Source organism: Macrobrachium nipponense, chromosome 21 (genome assembly GCF_015104395.2).
Source record: "Macrobrachium nipponense isolate FS-2020 chromosome 21, ASM1510439v2, whole genome shotgun sequence".
In the NCBI taxonomy this organism is placed as follows: domain Eukaryota; kingdom Metazoa; phylum Arthropoda; class Malacostraca; order Decapoda; family Palaemonidae; genus Macrobrachium; species Macrobrachium nipponense.
This window is the reverse complement of record NC_087212.1, coordinates 70,103,943-70,128,365: the sequence shown is the minus strand read 5'-3', so window position 1 is coordinate 70,128,365 and position 24,423 is coordinate 70,103,943. Positions and strand designations below refer to the sequence as shown.

General features: G+C 42.9%; 2 protein-coding genes across 4 annotated transcripts in view; one reads left to right on the top strand and one right to left on the bottom strand.

Annotated features, from left to right (window-relative positions):
* LOC135198153 (zinc finger CCHC domain-containing protein 10-like) overlaps positions 1 to 21,717 on the bottom strand; it is a 46,042-nt gene extending 24,325 nt beyond the window's left edge. Inside the window, exon 1 of the mRNA XM_064225644.1 lies at positions 21,610 to 21,717. Coding sequence (XP_064081714.1) covers positions 21,610 to 21,647 — 38 coding nt within the window. The 5' untranslated portion in view covers positions 21,648 to 21,717. The remainder of the gene's footprint in view (positions 1 to 21,609) is intronic.
* LOC135198151 (uncharacterized) overlaps positions 1 to 24,423 on the top strand; it is a 49,687-nt gene that overhangs the window by 14,120 nt on the left and 11,144 nt on the right. The window contains exon 1 of one of the 3 annotated variants that reach the window (XM_064225642.1): positions 22,402 to 22,547. The exons of 1 other annotated variant lie outside the window; for it this stretch is intronic. Coding sequence is in view for 1 of the 2 variants with exons in the window: in XM_064225640.1 (XP_064081710.1) it covers positions 22,575 to 22,624 (50 nt within the window). In the remaining variant the exon portion in view is untranslated. One more of the 3 variants, XM_064225640.1, reaches the window with a different exon arrangement.

Below are 24,423 nucleotides of genomic sequence, written 5' to 3'. Positions count from 1 at the left end.
GTCTGTTCTTGTTAGAGACTTCCGCAATTTCAGTTTATCCTGACAAGGGCCACGGCCGCCTGTGCGATAACTTGTGTCCCTGTCAGGAAAAAACTGATCTTGTGTCAGTTCTCAAAGAGGAAACTCTTGGAAAGTCTATCTCCAAATACTGAGAAATTGGAGATCCTGATGTCTTGCGCTTGGTTGGCGCCTCGCTCCTGGGAGGCGTCACGCTTCTGGCTGGCGTCTTGCGACTTGCAGCGTCCTCGCGTTTACCTGGCGCCTCTCTCCTGGGAGGAGTCACGCCTCTGGTTGACGTCACGCGCCTTGGAGCGTCCTCGCGCTTGCCTCGCGCCTCTCTCCTGAGAGGCGTCCCGCTTCTAGTTGACGTTTCGCGCCTCGAAGCGTCCTGGCGCTTGCCTAGCGCCCCGCTCCTGGGAGGCGTCATGCTTCTGGCTGGCGTCAACCGCTTTGGAGCGTCCTCGCGCTTGCCTGGCGACTCTCTCCTGAGAGGCGTCACGCTTCTTGTTGACGTCTCGCGCCTCGTAGCGTCCTGGCGCTTGCCTCGCGCCTCGCTCCTGGGAGGCGTCATGCTTCTGGCTGGCGTCAACCGCTTTGGAGCGTCCTGACGCTTGCCTGGCGACTCTCTCCTGAGAGGCGTCCTGCTTCTTGTTGACGTCTCGCGCCTCGTAGCGTCCTGGCGCCTCGCTCCTGGGAGGCGTCCTGCTTCTGGTTGGCGTCACGCGCCTCGTAGCGTCCTCGCTTAATTCTTCCGTATCCCCCCCCCCCCTCTTTTTTCTTGATAAGAAATATTTTGGCTGTCCTACTAAATATCTTTATGTTATGTGCCAGAACATCTGTGTCTTTATGGTACCCGACATCCTTTTCATATGTTAATTACTTTCTTATTATGAAAAACTATTATATACGTAGTATATCCATTCAGGGAAACCATTTCCCACTAAAAGAATGTTTCCCATTCGACTCATACAACTTCTGCGCAATATCCGATTCTAAATACGGTTGTGTCGTTTCTCGAAAGACTTAACCATAGCGTAGTCTTGAAGTGAAACTCTATTACATCTCTCTTCTCACTAAGTATGTACTCTAATAAGACATGCTTTCGTAAGTATTAGTGCATTGAATAATATAATGTTCTGCTGCATTAGAATCCCTTTTAATCATGTTATCTACGGTAAACAGCATTGAAAGGTTGTAATATCTTTCTTATTGAAAGCTTCCTAACAAAAGGCAGACAATATTTTATTTATGATATGCTTCAGTATTCCCTCAATCCGGGGCTAAGACCACGATTGTAGGGAAGAAATACGGTTAGTTATCCCATTCCGCAGGAGAGAGAGCTGTAACCGACCGCTCACGACTGAGAACAACATGGTACTGCCGCTGGTCTCTCTCTCAATTCAAAGCGAACGCAGTCTTCGAAAGCCGACTGGCCTTCCCTTTCCAGAGTTGCCAGTTACTCCATTTAATAAGGAATCTATTAAAATTTTTATCGAGCTTCAGGAAGTTTTATATAAGCATAATTAAGCGAACGAGACTTCGACAAGTCTAGAAACTAAATAGGTGTCGTCTAAACAATCCTTTTAAACATTTCTTCCTAGGAAAGTCCTAGAAGGGTACTGGTAATTCATGGAAACCTCTTCTAACACGAAGAAAAATGTTTCTGATCCTACTCTCAATTCACCAATAAAGATATGCTTCTCCGATCACTTCTCGAAGACACGAAAGCCTCATATAACTCATATCTAGCGTAACAGAATACTCTATAATACTGTTACATTAAGGTAAACCGTATTAATTTAGGAAATTTTGTAAGGATTTCAGTTGACCATTATAGCATAATTTCGGTATGTGAATATGCCATGAAAAAAAAAAACCATACCGTAGCCTAAGGCGATTTGTCCTAAGCATGGTAGGAGCTAGAAGCTTAAAAGTCATACATATATGCTTTATCACTCACGAGATCCATATAATTCATTCGATTGACAAATAATCTAAATCATTCTAATCAGAATAGATCTATATCTAAAAATGCACCGATGGGGAATCTTTAGTGAAATAACAATTTCATAACACCCCCATGGGATAGCGTTCTCGTCTAGTTTGCGAAAAAATGTTCGAACAATGACTTTATCACAAATGTTATCGAATGATCTCTAATATTAAAAAGGCGCTAAATCGTCGCCTGATTCGAAAGGTGGATCGATTAAAGTCATTCTCATTTGAATAATTCTACAGAAGGCATTATACGAGGATCTTCGTCAAATTCATTCATTCGAAGTTCTCCTATCCATCATGGAACAGTAAGGCATAAAAAGGGAGAAACACTGTTTTAGGATGCCTTTCCAAATGGCTATCCCTGGCAGTCTGGGACGCTCTACAGAACCTGCCGAGGGGACGCCTGACCGGTGGGGATTCTCTGAAACCTCCTTACGGTTTTCGACATTCCTTCTCCTCTGGGCTTGTGAGCTTGGAAGAGGTCTAGACCTGAGAGCGAGGACAGAGCCGATCAGACGCACCCTCCATTGTAATGGGGGAACACTATATTCACTTCTTACGTTCAAAGAGTTCGCATTTGAACTATATCCAAAGTCTACAATTTGCAAATATGATATTGTAGATTCTGCGGAGTAAGAAGGTGATGAGGATGCAACAACTACTAGTACTGTTACTACTATAATTGCTCGTTAACACAAGAGCTAATAAAGCTTCTAAAGGATAGTTACTTTTCTGACTTCCCCAACTAGGAAGAAAGATAAACATTTCTCAATCAAACTAACACTTATTTGTATTAACGAATAAATATAAGTAATTCCCTTTCATGAAAGTATAAGTAATTCACTTTCGTGAAAGTGCATGAGTGTCTACCGAAAACTTCGGTAGTTACACGTCACTAATCTTCGAAATTTTCGAAGTTAATATTATCAAAAGTTAACAAAAAGCGTATGCCGAACCAAAGATCCAAGTTAGCCCAGACGATCGATGGCGATGAAACACGAAAATCCATCAGGAGGAACTGCAAACGTTGTTTACATTCCAGCGACATAAAAATTATGAATTAGAAAACGGGTATGGTTCCTATTCCCGCCACCCAGCGGCGGGGGTGGGGTAGATCACCTGACCTACCTGCCGCGTGTGCCGCGAATTTCGAATTTCTGTCGGACGACGGAGTAATAGCTATGTATATATCTGACGGGTAAGTTGAATGTATAAAATTGTATTTTTCATAGCTAACAAACTTGAAAGTCTTAACAATAGGATAATCTTCTAGCACCAGCTAGAAACCATTTAAAAAACAATCAAAGATTGTAAAGCAAGGAATCTGTGGTGGTGTCTGACAACTCATGCGTATAAGAGGTGGGTGCTGGTCACTGACCAGGCTTAGAACCTCTTGGGTGGGAAGATCATCTCATAGAAATGATTGACAATGTTCCTGTTGCCACCTAGAACAGTAATTTTCACAGGACAAAAAATACTCCTTAAACCTATCATATAGTCTGGCAATTTGATGCATAAGCTTCTACAGCCCTCTGCCAGAGTAAGTTTGTCAACATATCAGTAGGAAACAAAAATGATGATTATTATGATATAACAAAGTTTCATGTATACTTACCTGGCAGGTATATATATAGCTATATTCTCGTTCGCACTGGCAGAATTTTCAAAACTCGCGGCAACCGCTAGATCACTGGTAGTTCAGGTGATCGCCCACCCCCGTTCCCGTGGGCTGGTGCTCGGAATCATTCCCATTTTCGTCAGATTTTTCTCTGAAACCCTGTCCTCCTGAGGGAGGTGGGTGGGTTAATTTAATTATATATACCTGCCAGGTAAGTATACATGAAACTTTGTTATATCATAATAACATCATTTTCATGTATGACACTCACCTGGCAGGTATATATAGCTGATTGACACATTTGGAGGTGGGTCAAAGACAGCAACATTGTAAGAGTTTTAAATTTAAAATAAATCCCAAATACTCTTAGATTCCTTACCTGCTAAGGTAGCTGACTTCATAAATCCTGCCTCTTAGCCTGCTAAACCTTAGTAGCTCCCAACTAGGACATGACCTAATAGTTGATGAAGCTAAATACAAGGGTCTGACAACTGGACGGGACCAATTCGTTGACAGAAACCCCTAGCCCTCTCTTACCACGGGCATTCATGCTAGGATAAGTTAGACCACCTGACCACACACAAAGCTAACATAACACACTACACTTCACAGACTGAAGAGGAAATAACCCTCTCAGACAACCATAAAAACAACACCACTTAATTAAAAATACCTAGCATGTTAGTAAGTTATGGGGTGGAAACTCCCTTGCCCAATACTGCTCCTGAGGATACATATGGGCCCAACGTTTGACAGTTGTCAAATGTTGTTTTGACGTTTCTAAGGTAATGACACGCAAACACTGAATTAGTCCTCCAAAATGATATTGTTATGATACAATAAAGTTTTATATACACTTACCTGGCAGATATATACATAGTATTACTCCGTCGTCCGACAGAAATTCGAATTTCGCGGCACACGCGGCAGGTAGGTCAGGTGATACTACCCCACCGCCGCTGGGTGGCGGGTGGCGGGAATAGGAACCAAAACCCGTTTTCTAATTCATAAATTTTTTCTTCCAGCTGTCTCCTGAGGGGATGCTGGGAGGGCCATTTAATTGTATATATCTGCCAGGTAAGTATGTATAAAACTTTATTGTATCATAACAATATCATTTTTATACATTCAACTTACCTGTCAGATATATACATAGCTGATTCACACCATTGGTGGAGGGTAAAAGACAGCTATTACTGAATAGACAGTAAACAACATACGTTGTAGGTAATAAATAAATAAAACCTTGGTTCTATGTGTTTAGACGAAGGGTCGACTTCCTAGCTATTGCTAGTAGTCTGCTTCGTCTCAAGAGCCTCAGCGAGGATGTGACCTATGGCTAGAGTTCTTGTAGATCTGTCAATGGGGTCTTATCCACTTACTTGACAGAATCTAGTGGTCATTGTCAATGGGGTCTTATCCACTTACATGACAATACACCAATGCCTATTGGCATAATTTAAGGAGCACAACACCGATCCCGATCACCTGATCCTAACACGAGTTTGTGCTTAATTTGAAAAGAGCTATCCCAAACTCATTTCAAATAACCCCAGAAAATAATACACTTATGCTAAAAACTAAATAAAAAAAAAATAAAAAATAAAAAATTTAATTCACTAGTTAAGGATCAGTGTCGGCTCCCTATCCCAGCAACGCATCCGTGGACACGTATAACAAAGAGAGAAGGATCTCTCATCGGCCACTTGATCTCCTTCGTGCAAAGAGAAGTCAACAACCAGAGTTGCATCTCCCGTTATCAGCTAATTGACTCTCACGACATATTGTTATGGAAAGAACAAGAATTGATAAAAGCTCGCACTTCAAGCGCTTTTAATTCTTAGCTGTTTGAAGGAAACGTCAAGTTACTCAAGAAGTGCTTTAAGAGATTCCATTCTTCCAAAGAAGACCAGGCTTTCTTTGCAATAGATCTCTTCTAGATGAAGCCAAGCCCAGAGTCTGGCTTGCGCCTGGCTTTGGCGCCGTCGCGCCTGTATGGCGCCTCGCGCCTGTCTGGCTGCCTCGCCACCCCTGGCTGGCGCCTCTGCGCCATGTCCCTGGCTGCCTCGCAACCCCTGGCTGGCGCCTCGCGCCTGCCTGGCGCCTCGACGCCTTTGGGCCTGGCGCCATCGCGCCTGACTGGAGCCTTCGCGCCCTGAACTGGAGGGCCTCCGCGCCTGAACTGGAGCCCTAAGCCCGCCGAGCTGGCGCCTCGCGCCTGGCTGGCGCCTCGCACGCCTGGCTGGCGGCCTCGCGACCTGACTGGAGGAAAAACCTCGAGCCTGACTGGAGCCTCGCGACCTGCCTGGCCGTCCCTCGCCCCTGGGCTGGCGCCTCGCGCCTGGCTGGAGCCTCGCGCCTGCCTGGCGCCTAGCGCCTGGCTGGCGCCTAGCGCTGGCTGGCGTCTCGCGCCAGCCTGGCGCCTCGCGCCTGCCTGGCGCTCGCGCCTGCCTGGCGTCTCGCGCCTGGCTGGTGCTTCGCGTCTGGCTGGTGCTTCGCTGCCTGGCGCCTAGCGCCCTCCTGGCTGCCTCGCGCCTTGCTGCTCCTCGTCGTCTGGCTGACTTCTCCCCACTTGCTGGAGATTCGAGCTTGTTAAGAGTCTCGATGAAAACTGGCGATGTCCACCTCGGACACTTTATTTGCCTGATTCATTCGCCTCTAGCGCATCTGCGCCAGATTGGAGGCCTACTCCTTCTCCTCATCAGACAATGACAGTGTTTAATTGGACTGTCTTGCTCTGGCGTCTTTACACCTGTTTGGCATTTGGCGCCTGATTGGCGCTACATTGTCCGAAAGTCTGAACATCCACAATCGTTTATCAGGAGAAAGGAAAAGGGTGGAAGAAATTCTTTCACTTTGAGCTTATGGCCTCTGCAACAAGGGGAGGTAATTTTAGTCAGCTACATCCAGTAGACGATAGGAAATCTAATAGTCCGAGAGACCAGTCTTCCTCCGAGGAGGATCATACTTGATACTTCAGTTGCTAACGAGCACTCTTCCTACATGTTGAAGAGTTCTCTCGTTTGCAAAATCTTCCCTATCCTTGCACGAAGGCAGGGAAGAGCCTGGAAGTTTAAGGACAACTGAGCTGAAATTGGGAGGATCCCCGATTTCTAGCTCTTTAAATATATCTCTTCGAACCTTCTGGGAAGTAGTTTTGAGCCCTCATCGTATTCCAAAGACTCTGTCAGCAAACGTTAAATCTTATCTTCTTTTGTATATAACAACGTAATATACCTTGCCTGGACAACAAATCCTTTATCTGAAAGCATTGATCCAGGAATAAAAAGGTTATAATTCTTTGCCAAACATACCATGCTGGCAGGAACCCATTGCCGAGTCTTTCTAGAATTTGATTCCAGATTCCAAGCCCAAAATCTCACTCGTCCTTTTGGTCGATTAGTACCAAGAGAGACATTGATGAGGAGCAGTTCCATCTTGTCCGAACACGGAATCTGAGGCCCAAATAGGATCCCATTGTAACTATAAGATCTCCAAGTTTTGTCGTATAGAGGTATTGTGTAAGATCCCGAAGATCTTAATGCTCTGCTATCTCCAATTCCCTTTATAGAGACAGAGTATAGCCTTTTACTGCGTTCTTTGATAGCAGATATATACAAAGGTAATTCTTCCCTCTGAAAGGGAAGAAAAAAAAAAAAACCGCTATGTGGTTCACAGAGGTATCGGAAGAGGACAGTTTCCTCATTCTCTCAAGCACGATCTGCAGTAATTATAATGCTTATCCAAGACTACTGTCATTTACCTTGAAACATCCTCTCATTCATGTCCACTTCTGGTCAGTCTGCACGCAGACAGACTCAGAGTGGAGAGGTTGTTAAGGTCCATTTAAAATAGATGTTGAAAGAATATCAGACTGTCTTGGAAAAGACTTACAAAACCTGCTGTGAGAAGAACGTGACCTCTGAGAATCCAACCTCACTAAGTCTAAAATGAGGCATAACATATATCCTCTCTTTGTTTGCGCCCTTTGTCTTACATTCTGTAAAGAGTTTATCTTTTAGGGGAAAAAGACTAAATTTTATTCCCCTTTCTATAACATAAAGATGGCGTATATTGCTACCTCTCTCTTATATTCTTTCTTTCTGTCCTCGTGCCTGGGCAACGAGAGAATGGAAAAATTCTATCATCGTTATTCTGCAAAACAAATTATTATTATCCTATTCTCCTACTAACTGATCCAGGATCGAGGAGAATCATTCAAGATTCCTATCCTAGGATATCAGGCCGTAATGTACGGTTCAGATACTTGAAAGAGCCTCTCACCCAATACTGAGAGCTCCTACGAGTCTTTTCTAGTACCAAAACATTACAAGGTATTCCTTGTTATATGTTTACATGGAGTAGGATAATATACCACCTGTTAATAACAATGAAAGAGGAGAAAGAGGAGCTGCATGGTTCAAGGGACTAGCGAAACGTGCAATATAAAAGGGGTTGCTAAGGTCTTTCTAAAACCTGCACCCAGATTAACTTATGAGTCCGATATATTTTCTATCCCTTGTCTCATAAGGTTGAGGAAAGCGAGAGACCTCTAAAGATATCAGTTCTCTTCACCATGTAAAGGTCTATAAAGCAGGAGAACCCACTTATCCTGACACGTACTACGTTCGCCTGTGCGATATCTAGATAATTGTCAGTAGCGGGTGTTGATCTGGCAAAAGAGTTTCTCCCAAAACAACTCCTCTTGCCAGGAAAGAAGTCGCTCACGCGACCACTATGTTACCTGACATGAGAAGTCTGTTCTTGTTAGAGACTTCCGCAATTTCAGTTAATCCTGACAAGGGCCACGGCCGCCTGTGCGACAACTTGTGTCACTGTCAGGAAAAACTGATCTTGTGTCAGTTCTCAAAGAGGAAACTCTTGGAAAGTCTATCTCCAAATACTGAGAAATTGGAGATCCTGATATCTTGCGCCTGGCTGGCGCTTCGCGCCTGGCTGGCGCTTCGCGCCTGGCTGGCGCTCGCGGCCTGGTTGGCGCCTATCGCCTGGTTAAAGACTGGCGCTCGCGCCTGGCTGACGCCTCGCGCCTAGCTGGCGCTCTCGCGCCTGGTTGGCGCCTATCGCTTGGTTAAAGCCTGGCTGAGCCTTTATGGCCTATTACTCGCAACCTTGGTCAGGAAATCTCGATATCAAAATAAGACGAGGTGCTGTAAGAATCCTATAATTCTACAGTACTTCCATGTTGGATGTTTCTTCTCAATTTTCTCTAATACGAGTATATCGGAAGGGAATTATTTCTTTCCTCGGTTAATCTTCCGTATCCCCCCCTTTTTTTCCTGAACGAGAAGGACCACTCCAGTGCGAGGGGACTGAGTAACTTCCCCAAGCTCATGTAGGAAAGCATAATTTGCTCTAAGGTATATCTATTAACTAATTATTTCTAGTTAGAGCCAGGCGTCTGGCTGGCGCTTATGATTCCTTATGGCATGGTTTGAGGAAAGGAAGCAGTCTACAGGAAGACTGTTCGTCTTCTTCTTGCTAAGAGATCTATGAAGAAGACTTCTCGCAGGTTCTCACAACTCTTTGCAATAAATGTTAGACATACTTAAACAGTTATTATCGTCGATCGAGGTTCTCACGGACTCGCAAATTCTTGTATTGCTTTTATTTAATAACTCGCTCAAACGAGAAATATTTTGGATGGTGCTCTAGGCTTATTGCACCAAGCTGGCGGAATTTGCGCCAGGGTGGCGAACTTGCGCCAGGCTGGCGCAACTTGCGCCAGGCTGGCGCAACCTGCGCCAGGGTGGCGCATCTGCGCCAGGGCCAGGCGCATCTGCGCCAGGCTGGCGCCTCCTACTAATTATCTTTATGTTATGTGCCAGAACATGTGTGTCTTTATGGTACACCGACATCCTTTCATATGTTCATTCCGTTCTTATTATGAAAAACTTTATATACGCAGTATAATCCATTCAGGGAAACCATTTCCCACTAAAAGAATGTTTCCCATCCGACTCATACAACTTCTGCGCAATATCCGATTCTAAATACGGTTGTGTCCTTTTTCGAAAGACTTAACCATACGTAGACTTGAAGTGAATCTCTATTACATCTCTCTTCTCACTAAGTATGTATTCTAATAAGCCATGCTTTCGTAAGTATGAGTGCATTAAATAATATTCATCGTTGCTGGTGCATTAGAATCCTTTAATCATGTTACCTAGGTAAACAGCATTGAAAGGTTGCTAATATCCTTCTTATTGAAAGATTCCTAACCAAAGGCAGACACTATATTATTTATGATAGCTTCAGTATTCCCTCAATCCGAGGCTAAGACCACGATTGTAGGAAGAGATACGGTTAGTTATCCCATTCCGCAGGAGAGAGAGCTGTAAACGACATCTCACGACTGAGAACAAGATGGTACTGCGACTGCGTTGGTTGGTCTTCAAAGCGAAAGCAGCTCCCTGGCCTTTCCTTTCCAGAGTTGCCAGTTACTCCATTAAATAAAGGAATCTTATAAATTATTATCGAACTTCAGGAAGTTTTTATATAAGCATAAATAAGCTAACGAGACTTCGACAAGTCTAGAAACTAAATAGGTGTCGTCTAAACAATTCTTTTAAAACTATTCCTTCCTAGGATAGTCCTAGAAGGGTACTGGTAATTCATGGAAACCTATTCTAACACGAAGAAAATGTTCTATCCTACTCTCAATCCACCATAAAGATATGCTTCTCCGATCACTTCTCGAAGACACGATAGCATCATATAACTCATACTCTAGCTTAATAGAATCCTCTATAATACTGTTACATTAAGGTAAACCGTATTAATTTAGGAAATTTTGTAAGGATTTCACTTGACCATTATAGCATAAAGTTCGGTATGTGTCTATGCCTTGCCATACCGTAGTCCTAAGGCGATTTGTCCTAAGCATGGTAGGAGCTAGAAGCTTAAAAGTCATACATATATGCTTTATCACTTAACGAGATCCATACAATTCATTCGATTGACAAACAATCTAAATCGTTCTCATCATAATAGAATTTATATCTAAAAATGCACCGATGGGAATCTTATGTTGAAATAACAATTTCATACCCCATTGGATAGCGCTCTCGTCTAGTTGCGAAAAAAAAATGTTCGAACAATGACTGTATCACAAATGTTATCGAATGATCTCTAATATTAGAAGGCGCTAAATCGTCGCCTGATTCCGAAAGGTGGATCGATTAATGTCATTCTAATTTGAATAATTCTACCAGAAGGCATTATACGAGGATCTTCGCCAATTTCATTCATTTCAAGTTCTTCTATCCATCGAGGAATCGTACGCATAAAAAGGGAGAAACACTGTTTTAGGATGCCTTTCCAATGGCTATCCCTGGCAGTCTGGGACGCTCTACAGAACCTGCCGAGGGGACGCCTGACCGGTGGGGATTCTCTGAAACCTCCTTACGGTTTTCGACATTCCTTCTCCTCTGGGCTTGTGAGCTTGGAAGAGGTCTAGACCTGAGAGCGAGACAGAGCCGATCAGACGCACCCTCCATTGTAATGGGGGAACACTATATTCACTTCTTACGTTCTAAGAGTTCGCATTCGAACTACTATATCCAAAGTCTACAATTTGCAAATATTGTAGATTCTGCGGAGTAAGAAGGTGATGAGGATGCAACAACTACTAGTACTGTTACTACTATAATTGCTCGTTAACACAAGAGCTAATAAAACTTCTAAAGGATAGTTACTTTTCTGACTTCCCCAACTAGGTGGAAGAAAGATATACATTTCCTCAATCAAACTCTAACACTTATTTGTATTAATGAATAAATATAAGTAATTCCCTTTCATGAAAGTATACTAATTCACTTTCGTGAAAGTGGACGAGTGTCTACCGAAAACTTCGGTAGTTACACGTCACTAATCTTCGAAATTTTCGAAGTTAATATTATCAAAAGTTAACAAAAGCGTATGCCGAACCAAAGATCCATTACTTCCCTGTAAAAGTTAGCCCAGACGATCGATGCGAGTGAAACACGAAAATCCATCAGGAGGAACTGCAAATGTTGTTTACATTCCAGCGACAGAAAAATTATGAATTAGAAAACGGGTATGGTTCCTATTCCCGCCACCAGCGGCGGTGGGTAGATCACCTGACCTACCTGCCGCGTGTGCCGCGAAATTCGAATTTCTGTCGGACGACAGAGTAATGCTATGTATTCTGGACAGCCAGGTAAGTTTGAATGTATAAAAATGTCGTTTCAATGATATCTTTGAGGGCCCATATTCCTTTTAAATGCCAAGGAAGTAGCTACTGCTCTCACTTCGTGCGCCTTAACCTTAAGGGATGCCGAAAAATTTTCTTCTTGGCATAACATATGTGATTCTTTAATCAGTTCCCTGAGGAAAAAGGCAATTTTGGTCATTGCTCTGCTAGGGTCCTTCACAGAGCACCACGTGATTCTGAAGTTCCTCTAATATATTGGTTTTCTCTATATAATAGCGCAAAGCCCTTACTGGACAGAGAACTCTCTCTTGTTCCTGTCCTACCAAATCTGAAAGACCCATAATCTCAAAAAGACCTTGGCAGGGATGAGCTGGATTCTCGTTCTTGGCCAAAGAAAACCTCCTGAAAAGAGCAAACTGCCTTGTCATGCTTCCAGCCAACTGTTTGCTAATTGCTTGCAGCTCACTAACCCTTTTAGCTGTGGCCAAGGCCACCAAAAAGATGGTCTTTTTCGAGATATCTCTAAACGAAGCTTGATCCATCGGTTCGAACTTATTAGTTCCATAAGAATTTCAGGACCACATCGAGATTCCAGGAAGGTGTTCTGTATCGGTGCTCCTTCCTTGTTCCAAGGACCTTATGAGGTCTCTCAGATCTAGATTATTGGTAATATCTAAACCTCTGTGTCTAAATACTGAGGCCAACATACTACGATATCCTTTAATTGTCTGAGTTGAACAACCCTACTTCCTTCTTTAAATATAAAAGGAAGTCGGCAATTTGGGTCACAGAGGTACTGGATGAAGAAATCTTCCGACTCTTGCACCACTTACGAAAGATTTCCCACTTCGCCTGGTACACCTTAATAGTCGAGGCTCTTCTTGCTCCGGCCACAGCTCTGGCCGCCTCTCTAGAAAACCCCCTCGCTCTGACAAGTCTTTCGATAGTCTGAAAGCAGTCAGACCCAGAGAGAGGGTCTTGTTGGTACCTGTTGAAGTGAGGCTGTTTGAGTAGATCTACTCTTGCTGGAAGTGTTCTTGGTACATCTACTGTCCATTCCAGTACCTCTGTGAACCAATCTCGGGCCGGCCAGTAGGGAGCTATGAGTCATTTCTGTCCCTTGACTCTCCCTGAATTTCTTCAAAACCTTTCCTAATATCTTGAACGGGGGAAAGGCGTACACGTCTAGCCCCGTCCAATCTAGAAGAAAGGCGTCTACTGCGACTGCTTGACGGTCTGGGACTGGAGAGCAATAAGTCGTCAATCTCTTTGTCATTGCGGTCGCAAACAAGTCCACCACTGGACGAACCCATAATTTCCACAGACTCTGGCATACTTCTAGATGAAGAGTCCATTCTGTTGACAGAAGTTGACCTTCCCTGCTCAACAGGTCCGCTCTCACATTCTTCCTCCCCTTGATGAACCATGGTGAGAAGGGTTACGTTTTTCCTTCTCTGCCCATAGAAGGATCTCCTCCGCCAACTTGCAAAGAGAAAACTGAATGCGTTCCCCCTTGCTTGCGGATGTACGCCAGAGCTGTGGTATTGTCCGCGTTGACCTGCACCGCCTTGTTGCGGATCACCGCGTTGAACTCTTTCAAAGCCAAGAAAATCGCCATCAGTTCCTTCCTGTTTATATGCCAAGACGCTTCCTCCTTGCTCCAGCGACCTGACACTTCTTGAGGGCCGAGAGTCCGCTCCCCAGACCTGCGTCCGACGCGTCTGAAACAATACAAGGTCTGGGTTCTTCTGCTGGAGCGAACGCTCCCTCCGCTAACTCCCCGGAGTTAGCCACCAAAGTAATTCCTCTTTGATCTTGCGAGGAATTCGAAACAGGAAGGAATCCGGTTGCGATTTTCTTGGCCAGACTTGGTTCAAAAATATTTGCAAGGGTCTCATGTGAAGCCTTCCTAGAGAAACGAAACCGTTCCAGGGACGAGAGATTCACCCCAGTAAGCTCATCCACTCTCGTGCAGAACATTGTTCTTCTCTAGAAAGGCTTGTACTTTTCGGATGCACTGAGCTTGCCTGTCGGGATTGATGGAAAGCCCGAAAAGTTCGCTGAGTCAAATCAGAAGCCCACCCCAAATAAACTAGCTCCTGATTGGGGATCAGATTCGACTTTTCTAAGTTCACAATCAGCCTAATTCGTTCGTTAATGCCAACGTCATTTCTAAGTCCTCCAGACATTGTCTTCTTGATTGGGCTCTTATGAGCCAATCGTCTAGGTATAGAGACACTCTTATCCCTAGAATATGTAGCCACTTCGCCACGCTTGACATCACTCTTGTAAAAACTTGTGGGGCTGTGCACAGTCCGAAGCAGAGGGCTTTGAACTGAAAGACCCTGTTCTGGATCACAAATCTTAAGTACTTCCTGGATCCTGCATGAATTGGGATATGAAAATATGCGTCTTGAAGGTCCAGGGTAACCATCCAGTCCCCTGGACGTACCGCTGCCAGTACTGAATCGGTCGTCTCCATAGTAAATTTTGTCTTCTCCACGAAACTAAGTTGAGTTGACTTACGTCCAGTAACTGGTCTCCATCCCCCGAGATTTCGCTACTAAGAAAAGCCGGTTGTAAAATCCCGGAGATAAGTGATCCAGAACAGGTTCTATTGCTCCTTTCCTGAGCATAGAAAGTACTTGCTCTTGTAGTGCTTCTTGTTTCCCTGGATCGCTGTAGTGAGCTCCAAGCTCTCTTGGCGATGTCGAAAGAGGTGGTTTCTTCAGAAAAGGATCTTGTAACCTTCCTTGGCTACCGTGACGACCCAAGGATCTGCTCCCTTTTCTTGCCAAATCTCCCAAACTTCTGGAGTCTGGCCCCAACTGATGTCTGAAGGACTTGTTCTTCATTGTTTATTACTGGGTTTCGAACCCCTCTTGGAAGGAGCTCTTCTTCCTCTGAAGGAAGGACGAGAAAAGGACTTGCCTCGAAAGGGCTGACTAGCCTGTCTTGACTCCTTAGGTGTCTTCTTAACCACTTTGGTGGGTAAAAATTTCCTTACCGAAGACGTTAAAAGATCCTGCGTCGCCTTCTGAGTCAGGGAAAGCGAAATATCCTTGATAATATCCGAAGGAAATAACTGATCCGAGAGTGGGGAAAAAACCAATTCGGATTTCTGAGCGTTAGAAACGCCCTTTGCAGCAAAAGAGCACAGGAGTGACCTCTTCTTTAAAACTCCAGCGGTGAAAAGCGATGCTAACTCATTCGCCCCCCCATCCCTTAAGGGCTTTGTCCATGCAGGACATAATACTGCTTGGAAGTTGCGAAGCATTGATTCCTTATCTTCCAAGGTTCGTCCCAGAGCCCCAAGGACCAATCAAGAAAATTGAAAACCTCGAATGTCCGGAAAATACCTTTCAAGAGATGATCTAACTCTGATGAAGTCCCACCACACTTTAGCCGAATTCAATGCATGTCTGCGGGAACTGTCAACAATGTTGGAAAAATCCCCCCTGGGAGGGAGGCAGGAACTCCAGGCGGAGACTTTCCCCCGTCGCATACCAGATTCCGGACTTCGATGCCAATTTGGCTGGAGGGAAGGAGAAAGAAGTCTTGCCCGCTTCCCTCTTTTTCTTTTCAACCACCCGTATCGATCCTTTGAAGAGCCTTCTTAGCTGTAATGAAAAGCTTTCATCTTCAAAAAACGATGACTTCTTCGGTGTTTTTTATTCTTGGAGAATTGAGAAAGGGGTGACATCGGAGCTGAAGGCTGAAATTCTTCCCCTTCAAAAACTGACAGAAGGCAATCAGTTAACTTCTTGTAGTCTGGAAGAGGTGCTTCACATCATTTCTCTTCTTCAGACGCTAAGTCTTCCATCTCCTCTTCTGCCGAAGAAACATCTTGTAATCCAAGTCTTGCTGCTGACATCTTCTCTAACCTCGCGGGAAGAAGAAGGCTCCTGCCGCCTGCGTCCTTCTGAGATACGTCAACCAAACGTGAATCCGCTCCGAGATTGCGTCCTGCGTCCTGTCCCGGTAACTTGCGTCCTACACGAGAATCCGAAGTGTGATGAGGAGGAGGCAAACAATCATGCGTCCTTTTGGAGGACTTGACGGGGAAGAGACGCGTCCTTACGTCTCGTAGGAGGATGTTTTGTTGCTTCCCACGATTAACTAGATCGGCTAACCTTCCTTGCATTTCTTTAAGAAAGTCCTTAGTCTCTGTTTCCTGACGGGATGCCTGAGCATGCGGGGAACGAAGACGAGAAGTATTGCTACGACGAGAAACTCGAACCTGAGGTCTACGAGAAGGAGAAGATACAGGAGAGACTGCCCAGGATGCAGAAGGAGGGCTCCTATCAGGCGAACCGCCGTCTAAATGAAGTCTTGAACGAAAAGTTTCGCCTCCTTTAACCGGAACCACGTCTTCATCGTCACTAGATGAGAAAATCTCAGGCTACTCCACCGCTCTTGAGCGTCAAGTTCATCTTGAGATGACGTATGTCTATGCGTCCTCTTCAGCGGACGCGATTCTTCCGCATAACGTCGATACCTGCCTGACGTCAGAACTATCGGTAGAAGAAAAACACTTCCCAGTGTCGCCTTTTCTATGGCGCACTGCTGCAGCCTGGGACGCAACAGGACTGCCTGAAGGGAGACTGATCGTAAGGGAACCCCTCTCGCCTCCCTTCGACTGTCGACATGCCTTTCTCCCTTGGGTCTGGGAGCTTGGCAGAGGCCTAGGTCTAGGAGCACGAGAGAGACGATCAGCCGCCACCCCCTCCACTACACTGACACTCTCAAAAGTACCCACTTTGTCTGTAAGACGCTGAATGAATCTGATCGCCCATTGACGCAAGGGCGGCAAACACTTTCACATAATTAGTATCCTCAGAAACAGCAGCAGGCGCAGGAGAAACCTGAGGAGAAGGATCTACAACTTCTACTTGGGAAGGAGGGGGAGAAATAACAGAAGCATTCAAGGCCTTACTAGAAGAGCCTGACCTCTCACTCCGAGACACCGATCTCCTTACTCTATCCTTTTCTAGTCTCTCAAACAATTTATTTGTGAAAGTCTTCCATTCCTTCTCATTTAAACTTTCACACTCATTACATCTATTATCCAAGTACACACACCCTCTCTACACTTCTTACATACTGTGTGAGGGTCTACCGAAGCTTTCGGCAGTCTCACCTTGCACCCTTCTTTCACACACACTCTAAATACTAAACCAGAATCAGACATTATAAGAAATTCCAAACGCGATTGCCAATCCAACTTTCCAATACGATACCCAATAATCCATCAAAGTACAGCGAAAGTCAGCTAAACGAGTTCGAAATTCTAGCAGGGAACCCACAACGATGTTGCCGGTTCGGCTGGCAGAAAAAATCTGACGAAAATGGGAATGATTCCGAGCACCAGCGCCACGGGAACGGGGTGGCGATCACCTGAACTACCAGTGATCTAGCGGTTGCCGTGAGTTTTGAAAATTCTGCCAGTGCGAACAGAGAATATAGCTATATATATACCTGCCAGGTGAGTGTCATACATGAAAACTTATTTTTCCTGTTTAGTATGGGATGTACAGGTTTGTGGCAGCAATTTTATCATCAAAAGGCCCAGGTAACAAAATTTTTCAGAGCGCCTCAGTGGTGTGGTTGGTATGGTGTTGGCGTCCCACCTCGGTGGTCGCGAGTTTGATTCTCGGCCATTCCATTGAGGAGCGCCTCAGTGGCGTGGTTGGTTTGGTGTTTGCTTCTCACCTCGGTGGTCGTGGGTTCGATTCCTGGCCATTCCATTGAGGAGTGAGAGATGTGTATTTCTGGTGATAGAAGTTCACTCTCAACGTGGTTCGGAAGTAACGTAAAGCCGTTGGTCCCGTTGCTGAATAACCACTGGTTCCATGCAACGTAAAAATGCCATACAAACAAACAAACATTCCATTGAGGAGTGAGAGATGTGTATTTCTGGTGATAGAAATTCACTCTCGACACGGTTCAGAAGTCACGTAAAGCCATTGGTCCAGTTGCTGAATAACCCCTGGTTCCATGCATTGTCAAAACACCATAAAACAAACAAAACGATAACAATTTATCACACTTATGCCTCCCCACTGTAACAGGAGAGACAGACGTTACACCATTGAACTAAAGCCCGAGACAGGATAATCTACCCCTTTTATTTCATATTCTGAATGCTGCCATACCTTGGGTATGTTGCATTTTTGTCCAAGTAAAGCTCTGTTAGCTACACAACCTGTTGCGCAAGTCCTAAGGAAGTGCCCAAGAACTTGTAGGCAACATTGCTAATACACAGAATGAAGTGAAGGTGATATGTCAACTTCAGACCCCAAGCCCCTTGATACCTGTAGAGCCAGGAGGTTTCTAAAGAAAACCAGGAATTGGGCAATACTCCTGAATTCGTGGGTGCCTTATCCCAGACTGGACGACCATTCCTCTTGCTAAACCCATATGCACATCTGACCATCTTATAAGCATCCTCCAATACGCCTGCTGGTAATAATAATATAGGTGTGAATACTAAGGCCTAAGCTGTTAGGTTCTATCCAGATAGTACTGCAAGGCTTGCACCAATAACTACAAGTGATTTGGATTGGACAGGTTCTGAGTTTCTGTTGCAGGAAAAAAGAACAAGAATGAGTGACCCCAACCCTCCAAATACCAGACTTCATACAAAAGACTGGATGGATAGCTCATCTCAATGAAGCTGGACAAGAAAGGCCATGATGTGTTGTTAGTAGCTTCAATCAGATACTCTTCAGACAATGCCAACTTCTAAAAACCACAGATTTGACAGGACTATTTCTGTGCAACTTAAGAGGAAAGCCTCCCCCTCACAGGAATTGTGAGGACTATGCAAAGTCTTCACAGAATAATGGTACCTCAACAGGTTGGGATGACTCTTGGATTCAAAACACTTCTTGGAAAGGGGTAATTCAGTAGATTCATGAGGGTGCTCATAATGTCCCAACAGGCTTGACCTCTTGGGAAAGGACCTCCCTGAACTTTTACCGTGCACTCAGAACCATTGGGTAGAATCCCAATTATCTCTGGGGGATTGGAGGCAAAATTCTGCCCTAACTATGATTTCTAATTGTCCTGGTTCTTTGGAATTGCATGTAGGGACTAAGGGTACATGCATGATTGGTCACTTAACATGATAGGGTCATCATGTTTTTCTGTAACTGGAAACTAAGGAACATATAATATTTCAACAACAGGTAAGCTGAACACTTCCTCTGTTCTATTTTGGAACTGCACGTATGACATGCCTAATGCTGTACACATATAGCCAGTTATCTTTTGTTTGTCTGAAAGCTGAACAAAAAATGTACAAACAACAATTCTTTACTCAGCCATGACATCTGCAGACCACACTGTACAAAATTAGAGGTTAAAGTATTGGTGTATAATGTGAATAATGATTCTATATGGATTTTTCAGAGGAGACAATGTATATTACATACAGTATTTACACTGGATGTATCTTTCACCAGTTACCACTAGCAGTATAGTTCAACAAAGGTTCCATCCGTAACAATTTATATATAACAGATACAGTTTCAACTAATATGAACACAGTACATTTGTACCAATGCACATAATCTACATGGGCTAACACAATAATATAATATAACTGCAAGACTTACAAATACTCCATCTGCTGTCCCTGCTCTTCTTGTTTTAGTTGCTTATTAAGCATACAAGTCCTTGATTCACGATGAAAACATATTTTCTTTTGCCTGTGCATTCGTAGGTCCAATGCCCCATCTCTAGACATTCTGACATCGTACACCTTCTGCAGATGGTTTCCTGATGGAGGAAGTTATCGTTACAGTACACTTTTAGGGTATCACTTAGTATTAAGGCCCTATAGCATTACTTTCCTATATGTATCATAGTACTGAATTCTAAAAACAGGCCATACATCATACAAAATAGTAAATATACCAGCATCAGCGCAAGTCAACATACCATAAAACAATGGTAATTTATAATAAATATAATTACAATTACCATACCCATCAATTATAAACATCCAGTATATATTATATATATATATATATATATATATATATATATATATATATATATAGATATATATATCTATATATATATATATATATATATATCATATATATATATATATATATATTTCCTTAGTTTCTTTCTGTACTATATTTTGATTCAATCATGGGTTCCTAGACAGCCAATGCAGACAAGGAGAAGAGTGGTTACTGTAAGAACCACACTTTAACTAATTAAGGAGGAGATTGAAATGTATAAAAGAGGCATTTGTGTGGCTGATTTATCATCTTATTTTTAATATTTCATAAATTCTCTATCATAATTAGGCTTGTTTTTCAGTGTTTTATTATTTGCAACAAGTACAGAAAGTAAATAATACACCTAGCTTGGCCTATGGTGCTCGGTCAACCATTGGTAATACAGCCGCATTGGATGTAGGCCAGTTTTTTTATACAGTACTATAGATTTAAGAATAAAAAAGGATGTCTAATACAGTATGATATCTAACTATGAACTTATTTAATTTTAATTTAAGCGTAATGTTGTGTATAAATAGGCAAGGTTGGGGTAATAACTGGTGGTCAAGAAAGTTTAATTCATTTCCAGTTATTTCTTATAGAGTAAATAAATTCAGATCGCGCCTGAATCACATCTCGACGCTTATTCTGGAATGGCGAAATACATTGGACGCCCCCCATCCCTAGTGGATGTTGTATCCACGGTTACGTTCTTTGCAGTTCGTGCAGAACTATTCTGTATAATTACCCTGCAAGAAACGCAACCGCGGATACGACATCCACAAGGGTTTGGGGCGTCCAATGTATTTCACCGTGTTTAGTACTGGCCCCTGGGGGTTAATTCCAGTCGTCCACATAAATATTACTTAATATTCTTGTTCAGTAGGTAAAACTGCATAGAAAAACCGCAACTGCCATAGTCTGGGCCGCCACGGATAGGTACCCTAGATCTACCTAGCTACGTATTACATATAGTACTACCTATTACCTATATGTATATGAGCAGGTATACAAAGACTAGCTATAGCCTACCTAGATCTATTTCCTCTGAATGCCTGTAGCTGGTTCACTCAAGGTAGATTCTTGGATGAGCCGTAAGCTTATGAGACATTTGTTTGGCGGCCGCTGATTGGCTGGTACCGGGAGGTAGGCAGCTTCCAGCCAATCTGCGCCCGCCAAACAAACGTCTCATAGGCATAGGGCTCACCCAAAAATCTACCTTAAGTGAACCAGCTATAGTGAACAGTCTAGTAAACAGTTTAGCAGTAAGCATTCCAGAGGGGAACATAATACCCTAATCAGACTTACCCTAGATGCCATGTCTTAAATTGGCGGGGGGGGGGGGGGGAGGATGGGGGGGGGTTGCACTTTAAAAACAATCTACTCTGCACACTACCCCAAATAGCTGTGCATCTTTTCTTCTATGGAATTTTGTATTTGGAGTTATTGTTACCTAATGAGCTGTAGGCGAATTAGGGCTACCTAGCTACCTAGCAGGATACAAACATCCTGGCCTGTGTTAGGCCCTCTTCCTTTCGTAATATGCTAGCAAGAGTAAAATTTCTGCTGAACTGCGCAAGTTATTTAAATGGTAAGCGCCTGATTGGAAGCAGTTTGGACGCACATCTCAGCAGGGATCCACCCAAACCTAACTTATCCAGTGCCCTGCCCTGTCCCATTAGGTCAGAGTGCACAACAGAACGACGTAGTATGTGCAACTATTCTGCCGTTTACCCTGCATTTACCATGGAAGGCACAATAAATATTAAAATTAAAATACTTACGATCGATTTCCTAATAGTCTTCCATTTCCTACTGGCATCTCGACGTAATTTTTAAGGTCAACCCTGAACAGTAGATAAAGAGATGTTTACAACTTAAAAATCTACCTCACAACATGTGAGAAGGAAGGACCTGCTCATAGTGGCAATATTATTATGATGGTTTTCAGGTTACTATTCTATCTATAAATAATCATGGAACAAAATACCACCACTGTTGCATGGAATGGATTTGTAAAATTAATATAAATAGTAATGCGATGTGATTGTACAGAACTATTGTTTTCTCATATAGAGCTTTAAGTCACTGAATTCCGAATGTAGAACATGACTGGGACCTCTGACAGCTCAGATTAATGTCAAAATATAGATAGGACAGGTACTTCCAGATGGTTGAAAAAATAAATACGTTAATAAATTTCTTATAATATCCAGCTAGAGATCTATTTTTAAAATGTTCATCCTTTACCTATTTTCAGTTTTACTAATGTATCACAACTACCGAGCAATGACAATGACATATTTTTCGGGAGATCTGGATCAATGAAATCGGATGAATCAAACATTGTTAAAACATGGACAATACTATATATTTGGGATCTTCTATTGAAATAAAAGTCAGGGGCAACAAGTACGAAAGTTTCATGAAACCGCATTAAAAAAAACTGTAAAATCATTATAAAGTCCTCCAAAAATTGAAGCCGGTTATTTTATATATACACTCCGAATAAAGTGGTTTTTTTATCATGTAGATATGATAAAACTTTGATGCAATTTCGTAGTTTTAACATTATGACGACGCAGCACTTACGTTTATTCTCAGGTTGAAGTCAACCATACAGAATAAGCTCGTGATATTTGTCATGTTTCTATTGAACAACGTAAACATACAACACGTGCCTACCTAACCTGCCATAGTTAGCTACGTACCAAATTATCCGGTAATCAATCACACTCAATCAATTTTTATGTTTAAATCAAATATTGATGTTATTTCTACTATATCTGTTCACGCACAGTAAGTTTTGTAATACCTAGTTAGTGTAGGACACCACTTCAGAGTTCGTCTGCAATTTTGTTGGGCATACCTACTAGCTAGCTACTACCTAGCCTATAGGTCCTAGCCTAGGTACTTTACCCAAGACCTGTCATCCACTACCTACTACCTACTTTAACGCAAATAATAGTCCCACTTAAGTAGTTATGAAGTACTAGGCTATACCTAATAGTTTTTTACAGGAAGGGCTTCATTTGGTACCGGTGTGTTTTCTGTTATTTACCTAGTAGTACTACCTACCTACTAGCTAGTAGGTACCTAGCTAGCTAGTAGCTAGGTACTAGTAACCAACTAGGCTTAGGTACTACCTACTAGTAGTAGGTATAGGTAGCTACTACCTATACTCTGTTTTTTTCCATCAGTCCATTCGCCTGTGGTGTTTTGGCATGGTAACACTGCATCCCGGGCTTTAAATAGTTACACTAGTATGTGTAAGTTTTAGGTAAATAAAAGGATATCTGGGTGTACATTTACAACTGAAAAGTGTTTTACCTAATAATTTATTGTATGCGAATTACACCGTTAATATTTGAAATAGGATAATAGTTGCTATTTAAAGCCCGGGACACAGTGTTACCATGCAGCAACACCACAGGCGATGGACAGATGGAAAGAAACAGAGTATACCTAGTAAGAGCTTAGGTTAATAGCTATTACCTACCTACCTACAACACCATAGGATAACCACTATCATTAGTTTACTTATGTTTTAGGCTAACAATCGTTTCCATAGTGCTGGTACTACCTACTACCTAAAAACCGTGTCCAAATGAGTGTTTGAAAGTAAAATACCAGTAGATTTAGCCTTATGCCAGCATTCTTTAATGTTTTTAGTAAAAAGGCTAAACCACTTCTGTTTTTATTACCTTATAGGTATAATGCTTACATTTAAAATCTGCGTATGATTCAATAAGGGGAAAAATTTACAATAGGTAGGTAGTTGCACGGCCTGGTTTCTGCCAGTCGTCGACAGGGTGATCAGACGTCCCGTATTTGACGGGATTGTCCCGTATTTATGACATTTGTCCCGTATCGACCCTCCCCGGGACGCCTTTTGTCCGTATATTCAATATATAAAAAAAGAAAAAATAAACTAACGAAATTTGTACTGAGCATCACCCCGCCCCCTCTTCAAACGATCAAGTGGAGCGAGTGTTCTCTCTGATGGGCCATCGATGGGGTGGGTGTACGAACCGGTGCAGTGTAGAGATGATAAAGTCAGAACTACAGATAAAGGTGCAATTTCACACTGTCCTGTTCGGAGTTCATCACACATGCTCAAACCAAACACCATCTCTTGAGAGCAGTTGGATCTAGTGCAAAATATGACAAATGAAAAATAACTTAACAACAATGAGGAAAATAATTTTAAAAGGATTATTGAAAGGTTTTCATCATATGTATTTTATTGTTTGCAATTTATTCAATATATTATGGCAAGTCACTTTTGCTATTAATATCCTTCAAAGCTGCAAAACATGCTTGATTGCAATATTCTAATGCTTTGACACATGTAATGAACAGCTGTTTGTAACAAAATCTACAACGAATGCACTTCAAGACAAAAGAAAAGTCAATAAAGAAGGCTGAAAAGGACTTTGCCTGCGTCACTGCGTGCATAACTTCGCATAAGTTGTGTCTATATTGTTCAACTACCACTTCAATTTAAGTGTCCCGTATTTCAATTTCAAAATCTGGTCACCCTGGTCGTCGACTGCGACAGGTTCCTCATAAATAATTAGACCTAACCTTTCCTATCT